Genomic DNA, 14,446 nt, shown 5'->3' with positions numbered 1-14,446 from the left:
ATTGGGGTAGTATCCAATATTCCAATGGATCGGTCTGGCACCATTCGCGCCCTCGGATAAACAAGTTTGCTAGTGCTTACCAGTTGGCCATTTTACCTTTGGCTAAAGGTTGTCTCCGTCTTATCCCCGCGATTAGTGGCCCCACAGTTTTATCCCGGTCGGCCTGATAGCGTAGTCGTAGAGCGTCATTGGTAGAGCGTTGGGTAAAAACTAAGTAACTGGGGGGCCTTAGCGCCAGTGGATTCAAACCCTGTGGCTGACGCAATATTCTACCACTATGCACCTCTCGAAGAAGGCTCTATACTCTAGTCACTAGTGAACTAAGCTAAGATCTAGATGATAGACCGGGGTAAGATATAAATTTACTAAGGACAGGCGGGAGGGGAATGTAGTCTTCTAGGCTTTCTAATGTACCTATAAGACAGTAGGTGCCTATAACTACTGTATAGAAACCCTTATATATAGAAATATCAGATGATACTATTGGATTTTATGTGGTTATAAATGTCTTACAGGTCTAAGAGGGGCCCTAGGGACAATGGAGAGGTATCATAATAACAAGGAATTTATATATAATTAAGGCCTTGATGCCAGACTGGGCGCATCGCCTGCATAGCCATCCTCCGCTATAGATCGGCTCTAACAGTTTATAAAATTTAAAATAGAGGGGTCCGGAGGGATCGGGAGGCAGGGCGTTGACGTAGGCCCTGGAGGGCTAACTTAACTAACCGTCTGTCAGAATGACTGACGTATGTGGGGAGAGGCTCTTTGGTTCTTTTTCTAGGTTTTTTTTTTCTTATTCGCCGTGATAGTAGGATTTGGTGTACATAGGCTAGATAGGCTGTTGACTTCACAGAATATGCCTCCGCCATAGAAGGACTCGCTGGATGAGCATGAATGTTACTACTGCCGCTGATATACGTGCAGTCTATACAAGAGAGTCTCCGTGAGATTGGATCTGCATAGCTCTTTTTGTTGCTCTCGCTTTTGCCTATGTTTCGGCCTTTGAAGGACTCACGAGGCAAATCACACATTCCCAAACTAGATATTCACACATTGGACATTGTCATGAAGTATTATACGCTGTAAATTTGAGAATAAATTCGAAGATGGCCTATCCTATTTTAGTCGTGCTATTGCTCTTCATGGACTAAGCGAGTGACCCTCATGACTTGATATCATGCATACAATCTGCGACATGCGCTGCTCGATAATTTCTTGAAATAGAAAAGAAATACTCGCACGCGGCAATTGCCCAGGTCCATAATGACAAGCCTCTAAACACACTACTAGGGCCTTCTTGCCCTAATTGCGCCGCTAAGAAAAGTGTCTTTCCGATGCATAGAGTAAGAACGTCTTAATTTTATGCTTCTCGGCTCTCACTCACTGCATACGCTGGATAATGCGTTTAAATCTTGATTTTACTGGTTTCCTCCCTAGAATTACACCTATACGTAAACATTTCAGCTTTCTAGCTAATATACCGGTTGAACAGCATCTAAAGCTCTAGTATATTTGAGTCTTACGAATATTTTCATGCTTTGTAGGAAGATATGAGTACTAACAGAATCTGTCAGGTGTCGAGCTACTATTTATTTTCACGATCCTAAAGGAAATCATAGTCTTGGTAACCAACATCACAACTTCGGCTTCGGCTTCTCCTCCCTCTTCGTCCCAACAGGCATCTGTGCTATCTGAAACGCCATCTCAGACATCCTCACCCCCTCCTTATCAGAACCCCGGCTCTGATACTCTTCCCAAAACTTCTCATCCTCCAACCAACCCCAAAACCACCGCTGCGTCCAATCCGCAATCCTCGAAGCGCACCAATCAACCTGCTCACAGACAAGAGTATGCCCACCCTTCGGCAGCACAGCCTTCTCCACCATCCCTTTAGCCACCCCACCACTTCCTCCGGTCCCCGTCCCTGTAGTCCGCATCTTCGACTCCTGCGCATCCGGCAGAGAGAGAAAGCTCCGTCCCCCAAACACCCAGAGCACACTTGGCCGGACATAAGGCAGATTCCGCATGGCGGACCAGCATTCCGGACGGGAAAACAGATACGGTCGCTCTTTCTCGACATCCCAGTCTGGTAAGAGAAGTCGGTCGAATTCCTCCCGTTCGAGGTTCGGGGTGAAGAAGTTCCAGGATTCTTGGTGCTTGGTTGTTGTTAGTGTTACTGCTGTGGGAGGCACTTTGGGGTCTGTGACTGGGTTGTAGAGACGCGTGGGCACCGGGCGGAGTGCGTGGCGGAGGTAGCGGTCTCGAGCTCGAGGATCCCATTTGGCTAGGCCTTTGGTGAGAGACGCAGTGGCTTTCTCCGGCGATTCCCAAAGGTCCCTTCGGCGACTGGCCATCATGGCTGGGTTGGGGCCACCGAAGGCTACTTCCAGGATAACTGGTTCGATTAGGACCAGGGTTGATAGTAAACGTGGGTGGATAATTGAGAGATTGACCCTGTCTCATAGTAAGTTAACAATATTCTATAACTGACTCCATCGGGAGAACGAATTGACTTACAGTTGAGCACATCCCATACTATGACCAACACCAATAAGCGGCCTCGGCATTTCCTCCCGAAAGTGATTAACCATATGTAGCAGATCGCGCGAGTGATCATACCAATTAGCTTAAAACCGGACCCAGTTAGCATGTCTCCCCATTTCAAGTTCCAAGATTCAAAAACATACTCTGATCCCCCTGAATATCTTCATTCAAGATAGCACTAGCACCTTGATTCGATGTATCCGCCACCCAGATCCCACGCAACGGCACAGAGAGCTTCTTCAGCTGGTTATAGAGGTCTTCCCATAGAGGCTCGTAGATTTCCTTGGGGGACCCATTTCCGGGCACACCGATTATGGTGATTGCATTGTCGGGGATGGGGTCTGGCCTGTCCACATCGTTGGGGATATATTGTTTTATGGCGATTTGTACGGGCGTCTCTTGGCGGCCTTTGATGCTACGGGGGGATTCGCGGATATGTTGGCCTGGGATGACATGTTCGATGATCTTGAAGGGGAAGGACATGTTGGTTGATGTAATCGGGGGAGCTGAGAGCTAAAGCAGTGGAGCTACTTGTAGAACAGCTACACGGAGAAGAAGGGGAGGGTAGTAGAAAGTAGTTGTATGCATAAATGATGAACAAAAAGTGAGCACAGCACGTGCCAAGACCAAAGTAACACCTCGGGAGGTTTAACGGTTAGTATGTGACTGGGATGTATATTTGAGTATGCCAGGATGTTTGGAGCTCCTGTTTTCATACCGTATTGTTTCGTTCGAGTTTATTACACTTCCATCTTGGCATGTGACTTGTTTGCCCTACTAATTGTGTCACTGTGACTCTGTCTACAAAAGGTGAGAATGATATTATTGGTTCATGCTTACTTTCGTAATGAAATAAGAATAATGGTGATAATAATAATATTTACTATAAAATATTACGACTCTTGTCTTGATTGGAAAATGGTCTATATTTATTCTAGACTTAACAAGATATAATTTAGTGCGATATAGCGCGGTTCACATGAAGTTCATAATATGAAACTACCGCTCCAGCTCCTCCTTCGTCAAACACTCCACCAGCAGCTCCTGGATGACTGGCAAAAATTCACCTCGTTGAATTGCCCTGTAGATGAGGCTTGTGTATCCACCCACCGTGGGCGCCTCCTCCACCTGCCCGGTAGCCATTGCCTCCTCAGTGGGTGTCAAGATCCTCTTCGTACACAACATCGGCACCCCGAGAGTCTTCCGCACAAAGTGATACATTTTCTTAGACCCATCACCCAACACAGAGCTAGCATCACCATGAACCAGATAAGCGTCCCGGTTGGTGCACCATGCTTCGTGGAGCCAGGGACCGAGCTGGTCAATGAACGACTGCATTTCTTCTAAAACGACACTTTGAGAAGGTAAACAATCCAGAATGGGCACGCGCATCGTCTTGGCGATGTGAGGGAACCGATCCGTGCTGTCCATTGAGACGGTCTGTTCTAGTCCTTTCTGGAGATGAGCCCATAGCGTGGCTGGCAGGTTCTCGCTAGCGTCTGTGGTGATTGGGCTCTGCTTCTCCACCATTGAGACGGTCCGGGCGAAGAACTCAGTCTTGACTCCCTCCAAGAACTGTAACTGCATGGCACGAAGATCCAGAGCCTGACATACGGAGAGAAGATGCGCCGCGACAATCTCCGTTAGGACCTTAACCGCCGTAGCAGTGTATCGACCGGAGATAAGAGCCAGTGAGTTCAACGACTGGTTACCCAGCTCCGCATTGTACACATGATTAACTGGACCCGCCAGGAACCCCAGCTCGGAGGTCAACGCCGAGATGTAAATGTCAATAGCCTTGAAGATGCCGGATTGACTGGGTTCGTCTGCAACCAGGTTCGGGGGGAGACCCCAGCTGGTGGCGGGATTGATCATCTCCTGACACTGGGTGAAGAGCATACGACCGATCGCCTGTACGGCCTGACGACTCTTCTCCATAGAAGAGGTGACGGCCTTGGCCTGGAAATTCCCTCCATGGAGGAACTGTCCGTCGCCGTTTACAAGGGGGTTATCCGTAGCCGAGTTGCATTCGATGCTGATTTGCTGATGGGCTAGTAGCAAATCTTCGAGCACGGGGCCCATCCATTGCGCAGCAGTGCGAATCGAGTATCGATCCTGGCGAAGTGATCCATCCTTGCCATCCTTCTGTAGTGAAAGTCGAGAGCCACGCAGGAACACCCGGATGTTCCGTGAGCTCTCGACCTGTCCTGGGTGCGGACGCACCTCGGCGAAGAAGGGGTCGAAGCTCTCCGGCGAGCCTAGCAGTGCTTCTACGGTCATTGCTGTCAGTATTTGTCCCAACATGGCTAGCTGGTGTGTATCGTGCAGCACGAGCGTGGCGCAAGCCGCCGACATCGCCGTGCCATTGACAATAGCGAGACCCTCTTTTGCCGTCAGGGATATCGGCTCCACACCCGCCTCCGCAAGAGCCTCGTCAGCGTACACATCCCGTTCGATGCCTGGACGGAAAACTCGAATTGTCGGCTTGCCCTGAAGTACACCGCTAATATAAGCAATAGGACTCAAATCCCCCGAAGCGGAGATACTCCCCCGCATCGGGACCATAGGAATGATATTCTTCAGAAGAAGATCCCGTAAACGATCTACGATAACGGGTCGAACGCCCGAATGGCCTTTGACCAGCGAATTCAGACGCAGTAAGACTGCAGCCCGCACCCAGGGAAGTGGCAGGTGCTGAGACTCGGCTGCATGTTCGAGACTCAGATCGAACGCCTGATATGCGAGCTTCTGGCGATCAGAAGGAGGGCGAGGATCACGCGCGCCCGGGGGTAATACACCATAGCTCAGCTCGCGGGTTAAGACGCGCTGGAGGGCTAGGACGTCGTTTGCACGTATATCTGCTGAGCCTCCGAATCCGGTATTTACTCCTGGATCAGATAGTCAGGGATTTATTCTTCACAGTTTTCAAGTGGAACTGAATATACCGTAGATAACATCCCCTTTGGAAAGGCCCTTGGCAATGGCAGCTTGGCTCTGATTGATTGACTCGTAAGATGTCGGATCTATGCTCACATTGCCTGCATACCTTATAGGGTTTAGAGATAGATTAGACCAACGCAGAATGCACGGTGAAGCCGGGATCTCTTTACCTGGCAATATAAACCACATGGGGAATATCTAGTCCGGTGCCATTGAGGACCAAATCTCCGGCAGCACCGCGAAGTAATTCATTCAGCAAACTCCATTGCTGCAGCACCAGTGAAGTATGAAACTCGAATGACTTTCCCATTTCAATCTCTATGGTATAACCCAACAGCTTACCTAGTAAACCATGCACGGCAAAAAGCAAAACCAAATAAACTAAATAAAACCAAGAAGGAAACCAGTAACAAGCAAACCAAGAAAGTTACAGCCAATGCCAAGAGGCGCGACCAAACTTCTCCGAAACTCTCTAGCCGATGATCAGGACCGAAAAGTACCTTAACTCCTGCGGCGCGGAAGGATGAGTTGGCATGGTAGCATCGCGTCGCTCGGAAGTGCTTGGATAGGTAAGTGATCGTCGTAGGTTCATTTATACCTCTTGCATTATCAGTACTTTTCTATATTGCACGTGGGGGCCAAATCATGAAGAGGAGGCTTTTAATAAATATTTCTATTAATGCCTGAGAGAACTAGGGCTTTGAGATGTCAGCACTAAGCCAGCTAACTCTGTATGTATGCCGCATTAGCGCCAATAGTGGAGTGAAATTCACCCCATCGGGCCCACCACTTGTAATAATCATTCCTATGTGTACAACATTGCTGTGTCCAGATTCGCTGTTTTATTTATTCCTATAGGAGGGATATTTATGCATCCCTGTACAGGACCACTTTAACGCCATTTTTCGACTCCAGCGCGATACTGGACCCTTCGACCCATTGGTCGGGATCAACACTGGTGATACACTTGAAGTTTTGCGCCATTCGTACCACAGCATACGCCACTTCGTTTAGACCGAAATCCACTGGCAAGAGCTTGTTAGCCCTTTGATCATAAAATGAGCGTTAGTATCGAACAAGGGGGAAACTTACTGCCTACACAATTGCGGGGACCCCCGAGAAACGGGATATATTTCTACTCCGATGGTAACACGCTTAGGTCAGAATATTGCAAAGAGGCTACCGGGATAAGGAGTGTCTTACCCAGGTTTGCTTTTCGTACGACCATCGTTCCGGGCGGAACTCATCCGCGTCCTCGCCCCAGAGGTCCTTCCGGTGGTGAAGGGCATAGACTGAAAGATGAACCATCATGCCCTTGGGTACTAACACGGGCGAACTTCCATCTGGACCACCGCCAGTGGGGAGGATGGTATCTCGTATGGCAACGCGGGAGTTGGAGGGCTGAGGCGGATAAAGGCGAAGACCTAGGTAGTTAGGTAGAGGGAGTTAATCGCCAAGTGACCCCATGAGTCCATCGGGATACAAGAGAAAATCAATATCTTACATTCGCGAATGCAGTCTTGCACATATCGGAGGCCCTTGAGCTGTTGGAGATCGGGGGATTTCCCTCCCAGCGACTGGACCTCGGAGCGTACACGATCCCACACATCCGGGCTCTTGGAGAGCACAAAGAACAGGTTGATAAGCAAGGCGGCCGGGGCGTCTGTCCCTGCAAAGTATAATGTCGTCAGCTCATCCCGGAGTGCGGTGGGATCTTGCGTTCGTTGTCGAAGTTGGTCGATAAATAGAATCCGCTGCTCGTTTGGCTGATCCGAGTCCTTGCCCGGTGGTGTGACTTCACGTCGCAAAGCCGCATCAACGTATCGTTGGATGAAACGGTGTGTCAAGCGAACATTTTTTCTAAATGTACGCTGGGGCCAGATCCATGACATTGATCCCAGCAGCCATCGAAGCTCGCAGGTGCTATGAGTGTCGGCGAAAGCTTTCAAGGCACCGCCGTCGAGGTTCTGGGGGTTCTCGAGAGAATTGATTGATTCTCCGAAAAGGAAATCTGTTGAAACATCGGCGGCAAAGCGATGGAGAAACAGCGCCAGGTCGAAGTGCTGGTTATCAGGAGGAAGGGCTGCCAGGAGACGCTGACAGTGACCCTCCAGGAGCTCCAGCTGCGACGTTTGCACCCGCGAGAAACATAATTGTAGCTGCGATCGTAATGTTTGCCAACGGGCTCCATCACTTTGGAAGATGCTCTTGCCAAACAAGGGGGCAAAAGCATTCCGACGCCGGAATCCAACCTCGTAATCGGTAAATCTAGTAGAAAAGAGAACTTCCAGGTTCTTTGGCTCAATTGTATTCACCATCCAGCTGCCTAACAACAGCGAACTGAAGGTGTTGCCATAGATTTGATGTAGTTGCTGCTCTCTTCGAAAATACCTGTCGGATTTCCTCGCCTGCATGGAATCACGCAAGGAGTCCAACCCCAGGAAAGGGTCCTGGTGGGCATACCGTGGTGGTGCTTGACAACCATGAGCGTAGGCGAAACTGCGACGAGAAATACATTTTGTAAGATAGAGCACGAATATCGCCACAACCCCAGCACCCACAGCCCATACCCACAAGTAAGCCCTCTCTGACGAGAGAGACAACATAGTGGGGACAAAACCCGTTTCAGCCGTCATTTTTCCAAGCCAAATACGACCGACGCTATCTGAACAGTGTACCCAATAGCATAGGTATTCTGACGGGGGATATGAACAGGGCTTAAATCCTGGACATAACGGGGGAGGCTTGGGTCTCCCTATTTATATTTCTAAACCTATCCTCATTTTCTGGGACACTTAGATCAACTATGGCACCTGTTATAGGGGGAAGAAGAATCATCGCCTCCGGCTCAACCAGGCCGTTTCAAGCCCGTCGTCAACTGAGTCCCTACGTCGTTCTGGTATAACAGACAACTCTTTTCATTCCCCGACATACTCGAGACAAACCACTAATTTCATGCCAGAAAAACCACATTTCTACGGCAATTGCCACTGCGCCAAAGGACACAACATTCTTTGCCGACGAGTCTTATCTTGATTCGCAGTTTTGGGAAAATGCCGTGGGAACTGCACTGAAGACGCTCATGAGAGGCGCTAGATATGACCCTGCCACGCTACAAGAACACCTCAATTTCGTCTCTCAAAGCGTTGCACCTGTCTTAGGTGCACGCCCCATCCAGCGCCAGGCGCCTCGGTGGAAAAGCTTCATGACGGATGATTATTCTCCACTGGAATACAGTTGGAGTTGGGATGGGGAGCGGCCTACCATCCGATATAGTTTTGAGCCAATCGGCCCTTTGGCAGGAACGGAAAAGGATCCATACAACCATCAAGCCCCGATGGCATATGTCGATCACCTCCGGCGCCATCTGCCCGCCGCCGATTGGAGGTGGTTCGCCCACTTCGCCCGTGCTTTCTACCAAGACACTTCCGCCAAAGTAGCGGCCGAAAATTATGGGTCCAGTCCCTCCTCCGTTTTCATTGGTTTCGACCTCGGACGAGATGGTCGTAAGATGTGCAAAATGTATCTCGTCCCGGTAAAAGCGGAACAAACTAATCAGTCACGACTGGCGGTTCTCGACGACGCCGTTCGAACGCTACCACAGTTCTCCGATTTGTCGGCTTATTCTCCGCTGCAGGCTTTCCTGCAACATCAGGAAGCAATTGGCACTCCAGCACATATTATTGGCGTGGCTGTCGACTGTGTCGATCCATCCGCTTCGAAATTGAAAATTTACTTTCGGAGTTCTTCGACCTCCTTTGCAAGTGTCAGAGACACGCTGACCGCGGGTGGAATGGTGTCTTCGTGGGACAATTGCGCACTGGAACAACTGCAAGAGCTGTGGTCTCTTGTTCTTGGTCTCCCTTCAGATTTTCCATGTAGCCAGGAGCTACCGTCGAAATCCCATGAGACATCGGGAGTGCTCTATAATTTTGATATTAAGCTTGGCAATCAACAGCCGGAAACGAAGGTATACATTCCTGTACGCCATTACGGGCAAAGTGATCATGCAATTGCCGTGGGTCTGGTGGAGTTTCTGCAACGTCGCGGTGGACACTCCCAGTACCACGATCGCTTTCTCAAGGCATTAAAGCAATACGCCTCGTTTCGCGCGCTAGACCAGGGGTGTGGAGTCCAGACTTACATCGCCTGTGCCTTCAAGCGAGGCCAACTCAGCTTAACGTCTTATCTTTCGGCGGAAATCTACCATCCTGGTCGCTGGGAGGGGTTAAGGGGGGAAACTAATGTGGGAATGCCAATTTTCTAAACATACGTTTTGTTTTTATTGTTGGTGTATTTAATTATTTAAATTTATTCAAATTAATTCAATCCTATTTAATAATCTATTTGTAAACAGACAGTCACACAGGAAATTAAACAATTCAGTTGTCTGTACCCAGTAAGCAAGGTCCATGAGGGCATCCGCATACTTGCAGTGTCGTAGGGCTGGAGGAGCTCAGTGCGCAAAGCGATCGTTGCAGGCTCATTTGAGTACAAAGCATCCTCGCTCTGCCCCGTGGGCTTTCCTGCAGAGGCGATTTGGCCCCCAAAGTGGCTGCAGCTTAGACATAGCGGTGGAGAATATCCGCCTATCAGTCCTCTTCAGGCCTGCCTACTCGAAGACCTGCTAGTCGGTATAACATATTCATAGTAGGTACCCTGGTTAATTGCCTTTAGGGTGTATGGTGTAATGCTAGTACATACATAGGTGACAATTTCGGTATCAAGCAATGAGGATCAAGTAGCTTCCAACGATCAACTGCTGACTAGAGTATTAACCTCATCGATAGATAGTTCAATACGAGGGTCATACTAGCGTAGTTTTCCATATCCAATTTAGCGCCCATTTACCCCTCCGCCGGCAAAAGTAATACGGCCTTTCACTATTACTGATTAGGATCGACATAGCGCCATATTGCAGAGACATTTTCCCAAGATAGTAATCCCGTGCGTTGGTGTGTGTAGCCAACCCCTCAAATCATGCTTCAAACAAGGACAATTTGCCTTGAGGGCTCTGCAGCTACATGTAACTATGATGCTGGCAATGACTAAGATAGGACCGTCTTATGCATACGCAGCCCATACCTTGCCGTTGATGTGACGGCCATAATCCCTGAAGATATGGGGCTGTGGACATGCATATAAGCGCTTGGCTCTGGAGCGTGCGGCAGATGTCGACAGCTGCATGATCATAATTATTCGTATCCGGAACCAAGCTGACTGACTTGTCTTTTATTCTTTTCTTTTCAATGGAAGGAGCGCTCGTACTATAGATTTCTTCTCCCTCAGAAGTGGGTGCTAAGAGGACACTGGTGACATCATGCCTGACTCACCAATACCAAGAGAACAAATCTCGTCCCAGTATCTGGAAGAAAATATCTCAAATCGGCTCGTCGCGGCATCATCGGTCATCTTGGTAGTTACAACCATCCTGTTGGCCCTTCGTCTTTATGTCCGCTATCTGCCGAATGTGAAAACTGGCCTGGAGGACATCCTGCTGCTTCCGGCCTATCTCCTTTCGTTAGCATCCTGTATTTGTGGCTATCGTGAGTTTTGTACCCTTTTTGTATTCTTTGTTCTAAGTTGTTCCCCATAAATCCCTTTGGCTAATAACGATGGACTATTCAGTTGCGGTCACCCATGGCGGTGCCGGTCGCCATGTTAAGGCACTCATGATTGAAGACCCGAATATCATAATTGTACGAGGAAAGCTGTTGTACTCGCTCAGTTGGGTCTCGGCATACTCAAATTTCTTCTCGCGAGTCTCCGTCCTGGTTCTGCTCTATACCATATTTACGCCAGGTGTTGCTCGAAAATGCACCGTTCTTCTAATGGTCTATATGGTCCTCTTCCTCATCTCTCAGACAATTGCCGGCGCCATGGAATGCAGGCCGCTCGCATATTTCTGGGATCGCACCGGGGAAGGAACATGCATCAATCTCTTCCTGTTCTTTAAATTGAGTGGGATACTAAATATAGTCGGTGATGTTGCCATTATAGTGCTCCCCGTGCACACGGTGTGGAATCTACAGGCATCAATCGCCAAGAGAGTCGCTATATCATTTGTCTTTCTCTCTGGTAGCATGTAAGTACATCTTTCGGGAAACGAAACTTGGTGATATATTTTTCCTTGCCCTAATGCAGATGTCAGAGGCTTGATTGCGTCCTGCTTCCGAACCGCTTCCTTCTTCACGTCGCAAGAACAGTCCACGACAGATCCTACGTGTATGATTATCCTCATCTCCACTGTAGATAATCTTTGGGCTAACTGCATTTCCTTATCTAGGGGCGGATGTTGAGTTGATGAGCTGGACAATTGTTGAAAGTGGCATGTATATGGCTGCTGCGTGCACTATGCGCCTGCGCCCACTACTGAGAAAACTACCAGGGTGGTTTAAACAGTTCAAGACCACACATGAAAGCGGGGTGACAGTTGAGAGAACTTTCACTATAGAGGATGGGAAAGGGTATGAGATGAACTTCTACGCCAAGCAAGGACATATCCCACTCAAATCGTTTGACAGAGATCTAAACCGGTCAAGTATCCAAGGCCTACGGCGGCAGGAAGTCACTAGATAGATGCTTTCTGTGGGGGTATGTGCTATGTATATATTTATCTATCATTTTCTGGAGGTGTAAATATTAATCCTTAGTGAGTAGTCGCCCTACATGGGATTCCATGCAATGCATGAGTAATGAACAAATATTAAAACGCAAAGGGACATGTACAGTTGCAACTCCGGAATGATTCGGAAATTGTTCTCAACTTTGCTTTACTAATATTCCATTTGGCTTTCCAACGGGGTCCACTACTAGTACGCTATTTAAATATAAAGACAAAGACACTCCCCCTCTTTCGCCCCCATCGCTTTTCCCTGCCGACCCTCACCACTAAATGTTCTCCGTGACCATCCATACTCTTATAATAATATCTACGTAAAGCCATGGTCTCTGCTACCTTTCCATTGCCCGGCGTTACCCACGGCAAACGTATCTTAGCCACTGTCATCGAGAACCGAGCCAAGGATGGCACCGACACTAACCCCTGGATATCGGTCCCCATCAACGACCAGGATCTTTCCGCGGGGTACCGGGACATCACTTTCCAGCAGTTGAACAATGCAGCGAACCACGCAGCTCAGTGGCTAAGCCAGGCTCTTCCAACGACGTCCGAGCCTTTTCAATGTTTTGCATATGCTGGCCCCAAGGATCTGCGGTATGCGATTCTTGCAGTAGCCGTGGCGAAACTGCAGAAAGTGGTATGTTCTCAAACTTCACTAAAAGACACCAGGAAATGCTAGATAAGCTGATCAACATCTAGATGGTTCTCCCTTCACCCCTGATCACACCGGAGGCCCAGCTGCGTATTCTGGAAAAGAAAAACTGTAGATTGTATCTCAGGCCAGCGGAAATGGCTGGTCCTGTAGGTACTATTTTACAAAAGGCACCTCATATTGAAAGTATCACGGTCCCAGGAATTGAGGAGTTCCTCAGGGAGGATGAAGCATCACCAGTTGTTTATGGTAAGACATGGGATGAAGGAAAAGACGATCCCTGGCTGGTGTTCCACACCTCAGGCACAACAGGTATATCTTTCATTCGACATTCTCAGACCATGCACTAAATCTGTCCCAGGAAATCCCAAGCCGATCACCTATACACATCAAATGATGGCTGGTGCCGATACCGCGGCCTCTTTGCCGGACATTGAAGAAACTCATATTCATCAATATGCCCAGCGAAGGTGGTACACCCCCTTGCCCTCCCTACACGTAAGTCCCATATCCCGGCCATTTCATATATATACTGACTATTATAGTTTGTTGGCATGTTGATGAGTCTTGCCATGACTGGATTCGTGAATATGACATCAGTTATTGGGCCGCCAGCTCCTCCTACTCCCAAACTACTTATAGACATTTTCCGCTACGGCCGGATAGACGGTGCACTTCTCATGCCCGCTCTAATTGACCAACTCTGCCTCCTCCCCGAAGGTATTGAAGCGCTACGCGAGCTAAAATACATTCACTATGCCGGTGCTCCCCTGTCTGCTAAATCGGGAAATCTACTCTCACCGTACACTCAAGTTGTCCCCTGTGTTGGCAGCACCGAAGCTGGAGGGTACTTTACAACTATCCACCAAAACAAGGATGCATGGGATTACCTCTCCTTCCAAAAACATTCCGGGGCAGAATTTGAACACCGCATGAATGACCTGCACGAGCTCGTATTTGTGTGTCGTCCTGAATGTGCAATGCAGCAGATCTTCCAAGTGTATCCCGATCGCGAAACATTCGGAACAGATGATCTATGGGTCGAGCATCCGGTGCACAAAGGGCTATGGAAGATCATCGGCCGCAGCGACGATTACGTATATCTTGCCCATGGCGATGGGCTACATGCTTCGCTTCTGGAACCAGAGATCATCGCCCATCCTAGCGTGAAGTCGGCGATAATTGGGGGTCATGGGCAGATCTTACCAGTTCTTCTGGTAGAGTTGATTCCTGGGGTGGAGCTAGACGATACAGCTTTGAAGGAAAGTCTAAAGCCTTACATTGATAAGGTCAATGTACACTGTCATGACTGTGTGAAGCTTTCTTCGGAGCGGTTGATCTTTGCCACGAAGGACAAGCCATTTGTCTTGACAGTTAAAGGGAGCGTGGCGAGGCAGCAGACTTTGGCTCTCTATGAGGAAGAAATCGCATCCTTATTCGCTTGAGAAAAAGCACATCTTAGGATATTTTCAAGAATCTAATGAGCAACACTCTTCATAAATAATCGTGTCTCCTTTACATGTCGCTGCTCCAGGATACCCAGCACTATTTTACCGGAAAGGCCGTAGCTCACTAAGGCTCAAGTGACCATGACATAGCTCCCTCAAGGAGTGCTTGACCCACTCAAGGTACCCTTACTGTTTTGGATACATACTGCCAGTGTACGGAGTACCACTCTCTTGTCT

At 48.7% G+C, this 14,446-nt stretch overlaps 6 protein-coding genes across 6 annotated transcripts; 3 read left to right on the top strand and 3 right to left on the bottom strand.

Annotated features, from left to right (window-relative positions):
* Window positions 1-1,487: 1,487 nt before the first annotated feature.
* Window positions 1,488-3,179, bottom strand: BDV27DRAFT_39958 (putative toxin biosynthesis protein). Its single transcript, XM_032076536.1, has 3 exons — window positions 2,691-3,179; window positions 2,521-2,629; window positions 1,488-2,457 (listed from the first exon to the last, which is right to left on the bottom strand). The coding sequence occupies exons 1-3, from the start codon at window positions 3,028-3,030 to the stop codon at window positions 1,638-1,640; spliced, it is 1,269 nt and encodes a 422-aa protein (XP_031931605.1). The 5' UTR covers window positions 3,031-3,179; the 3' UTR covers window positions 1,488-1,637.
* Window positions 3,180-3,432: 253 nt separating this feature from the next.
* BDV27DRAFT_122175 (aromatic amino acid ammonia-lyase) lies at window positions 3,433-5,993 on the bottom strand. Its single transcript, XM_032065566.1, has 3 exons — window positions 5,658-5,993; window positions 5,493-5,593; window positions 3,433-5,435 (listed from the first exon to the last, which is right to left on the bottom strand). Exons 1-3 carry the CDS (start codon window positions 5,795-5,797, stop codon window positions 3,547-3,549), a joined length of 2,130 nt encoding a protein of 709 aa, XP_031931604.1. The 5' UTR covers window positions 5,798-5,993; the 3' UTR covers window positions 3,433-3,546.
* Window positions 5,994-6,161: 168 nt separating this feature from the next.
* BDV27DRAFT_39944 (cytochrome P450) lies at window positions 6,162-8,309 on the bottom strand. The gene is made up of 4 exons (XM_032076535.1): window positions 6,992-8,309; window positions 6,691-6,911; window positions 6,580-6,622; window positions 6,162-6,512 (listed from the first exon to the last, which is right to left on the bottom strand). The coding sequence occupies exons 1-4, from the start codon at window positions 8,121-8,123 to the stop codon at window positions 6,355-6,357; spliced, it is 1,554 nt and encodes a 517-aa protein (XP_031931603.1). The 5' UTR covers window positions 8,124-8,309; the 3' UTR covers window positions 6,162-6,354.
* Window positions 8,293-9,833, top strand: BDV27DRAFT_122172 (tryptophan dimethylallyltransferase-domain-containing protein; the record flags this gene model as incomplete). The annotated part of the gene is made up of 2 exons (XM_032065565.1): window positions 8,293-8,383; window positions 8,447-9,833. Coding segments are annotated over 2 exons (1,399 nt in total), but the record flags the coding sequence as incomplete, so codon positions are not given.
* Window positions 9,834-10,807: 974 nt separating this feature from the next.
* On the top strand, window positions 10,808-12,066 carry BDV27DRAFT_153902 (uncharacterized protein; the record flags this gene model as incomplete). Its single annotated transcript, XM_032071871.1, has 4 exons — window positions 10,808-11,033; window positions 11,116-11,572; window positions 11,639-11,712; window positions 11,774-12,066. The coding sequence occupies 4 exons, from the start codon at window positions 10,808-10,810 to the stop codon at window positions 12,064-12,066; spliced, it is 1,050 nt and encodes a 349-aa protein (XP_031931601.1).
* Window positions 12,067-12,365: 299 nt separating this feature from the next.
* BDV27DRAFT_122167 (putative AMP-binding enzyme) lies at window positions 12,366-14,382 on the top strand. The gene is made up of 4 exons (XM_032065564.1): window positions 12,366-12,746; window positions 12,809-13,073; window positions 13,123-13,259; window positions 13,307-14,382. The coding sequence occupies exons 1-4, from the start codon at window positions 12,432-12,434 to the stop codon at window positions 14,204-14,206; spliced, it is 1,617 nt and encodes a 538-aa protein (XP_031931600.1). The 5' UTR covers window positions 12,366-12,431; the 3' UTR covers window positions 14,207-14,382.
* Window positions 14,383-14,446: the final 64 nt, after the last annotated feature.

This window comes from Aspergillus caelatus (assembly GCF_009193585.1).
Source record: "Aspergillus caelatus strain CBS 763.97 unplaced genomic scaffold BDV27scaffold_21, whole genome shotgun sequence".
NCBI classification, from domain to species: domain Eukaryota; kingdom Fungi; phylum Ascomycota; class Eurotiomycetes; order Eurotiales; family Aspergillaceae; genus Aspergillus; species Aspergillus caelatus.
This window is presented reverse-complemented; position numbering and strand designations above follow the sequence as displayed.

Bases quoted from the DNA above. Each gene is read 5' to 3' on its own strand.
- BDV27DRAFT_122167 (XM_032065564.1), top strand. From the start codon at position 12,432: ATGGTCTCTGCTACCTTTCCATTGCCCGGCGTTACCCACGGCAAACGT. The intron at 13,074-13,122 runs GTATATCTTTCA...AATCTGTCCCAG, and splicing joins CCACACCTCAGGCACAACAG to GAAATCCCAAGCCGATCACC. The intron at 13,260-13,306 runs GTAAGTCCCATA...TGACTATTATAG, and splicing joins CCCCCTTGCCCTCCCTACAC to TTTGTTGGCATGTTGATGAG.
- BDV27DRAFT_39958 (XM_032076536.1), bottom strand. From the start codon at position 3,030: ATGTCCTTCCCCTTCAAGATCATCGAACATGTCATCCCAGGCCAACAT. The intron at 2,630-2,690 runs GTATGTTTTTGA...TCCGGTTTTAAG, and splicing joins AGATATTCAGGGGGATCAGA to CTAATTGGTATGATCACTCG. The intron at 2,458-2,520 runs GTAAGTCAATTC...ACTATGAGACAG, and splicing joins AGTATGGGATGTGCTCAACT to GGTCAATCTCTCAATTATCC.
- BDV27DRAFT_39944 (XM_032076535.1), bottom strand. From the start codon at position 8,123: ATGACGGCTGAAACGGGTTTTGTCCCCACTATGTTGTCTCTCTCGTCA. The intron at 6,623-6,690 runs GTAAGACACTCC...CCATCGGAGTAG, and splicing joins CGTACGAAAAGCAAACCTGG to AAATATATCCCGTTTCTCGG. The intron at 6,513-6,579 runs GTAAGTTTCCCC...AGCTCTTGCCAG, and splicing joins TCCCCGCAATTGTGTAGGCA to TGGATTTCGGTCTAAACGAA.
- BDV27DRAFT_122175 (XM_032065566.1), bottom strand. From the start codon at position 5,797: ATGGGAAAGTCATTCGAGTTTCATACTTCACTGGTGCTGCAGCAATGG. The intron at 5,594-5,657 runs GTAAAGAGATCC...AAACCCTATAAG, and splicing joins CATGTGGTTTATATTGCCAG to GTATGCAGGCAATGTGAGCA. The intron at 5,436-5,492 runs GTATATTCAGTT...TATCTGATCCAG, and splicing joins CAAAGGGGATGTTATCTACG to GAGTAAATACCGGATTCGGA.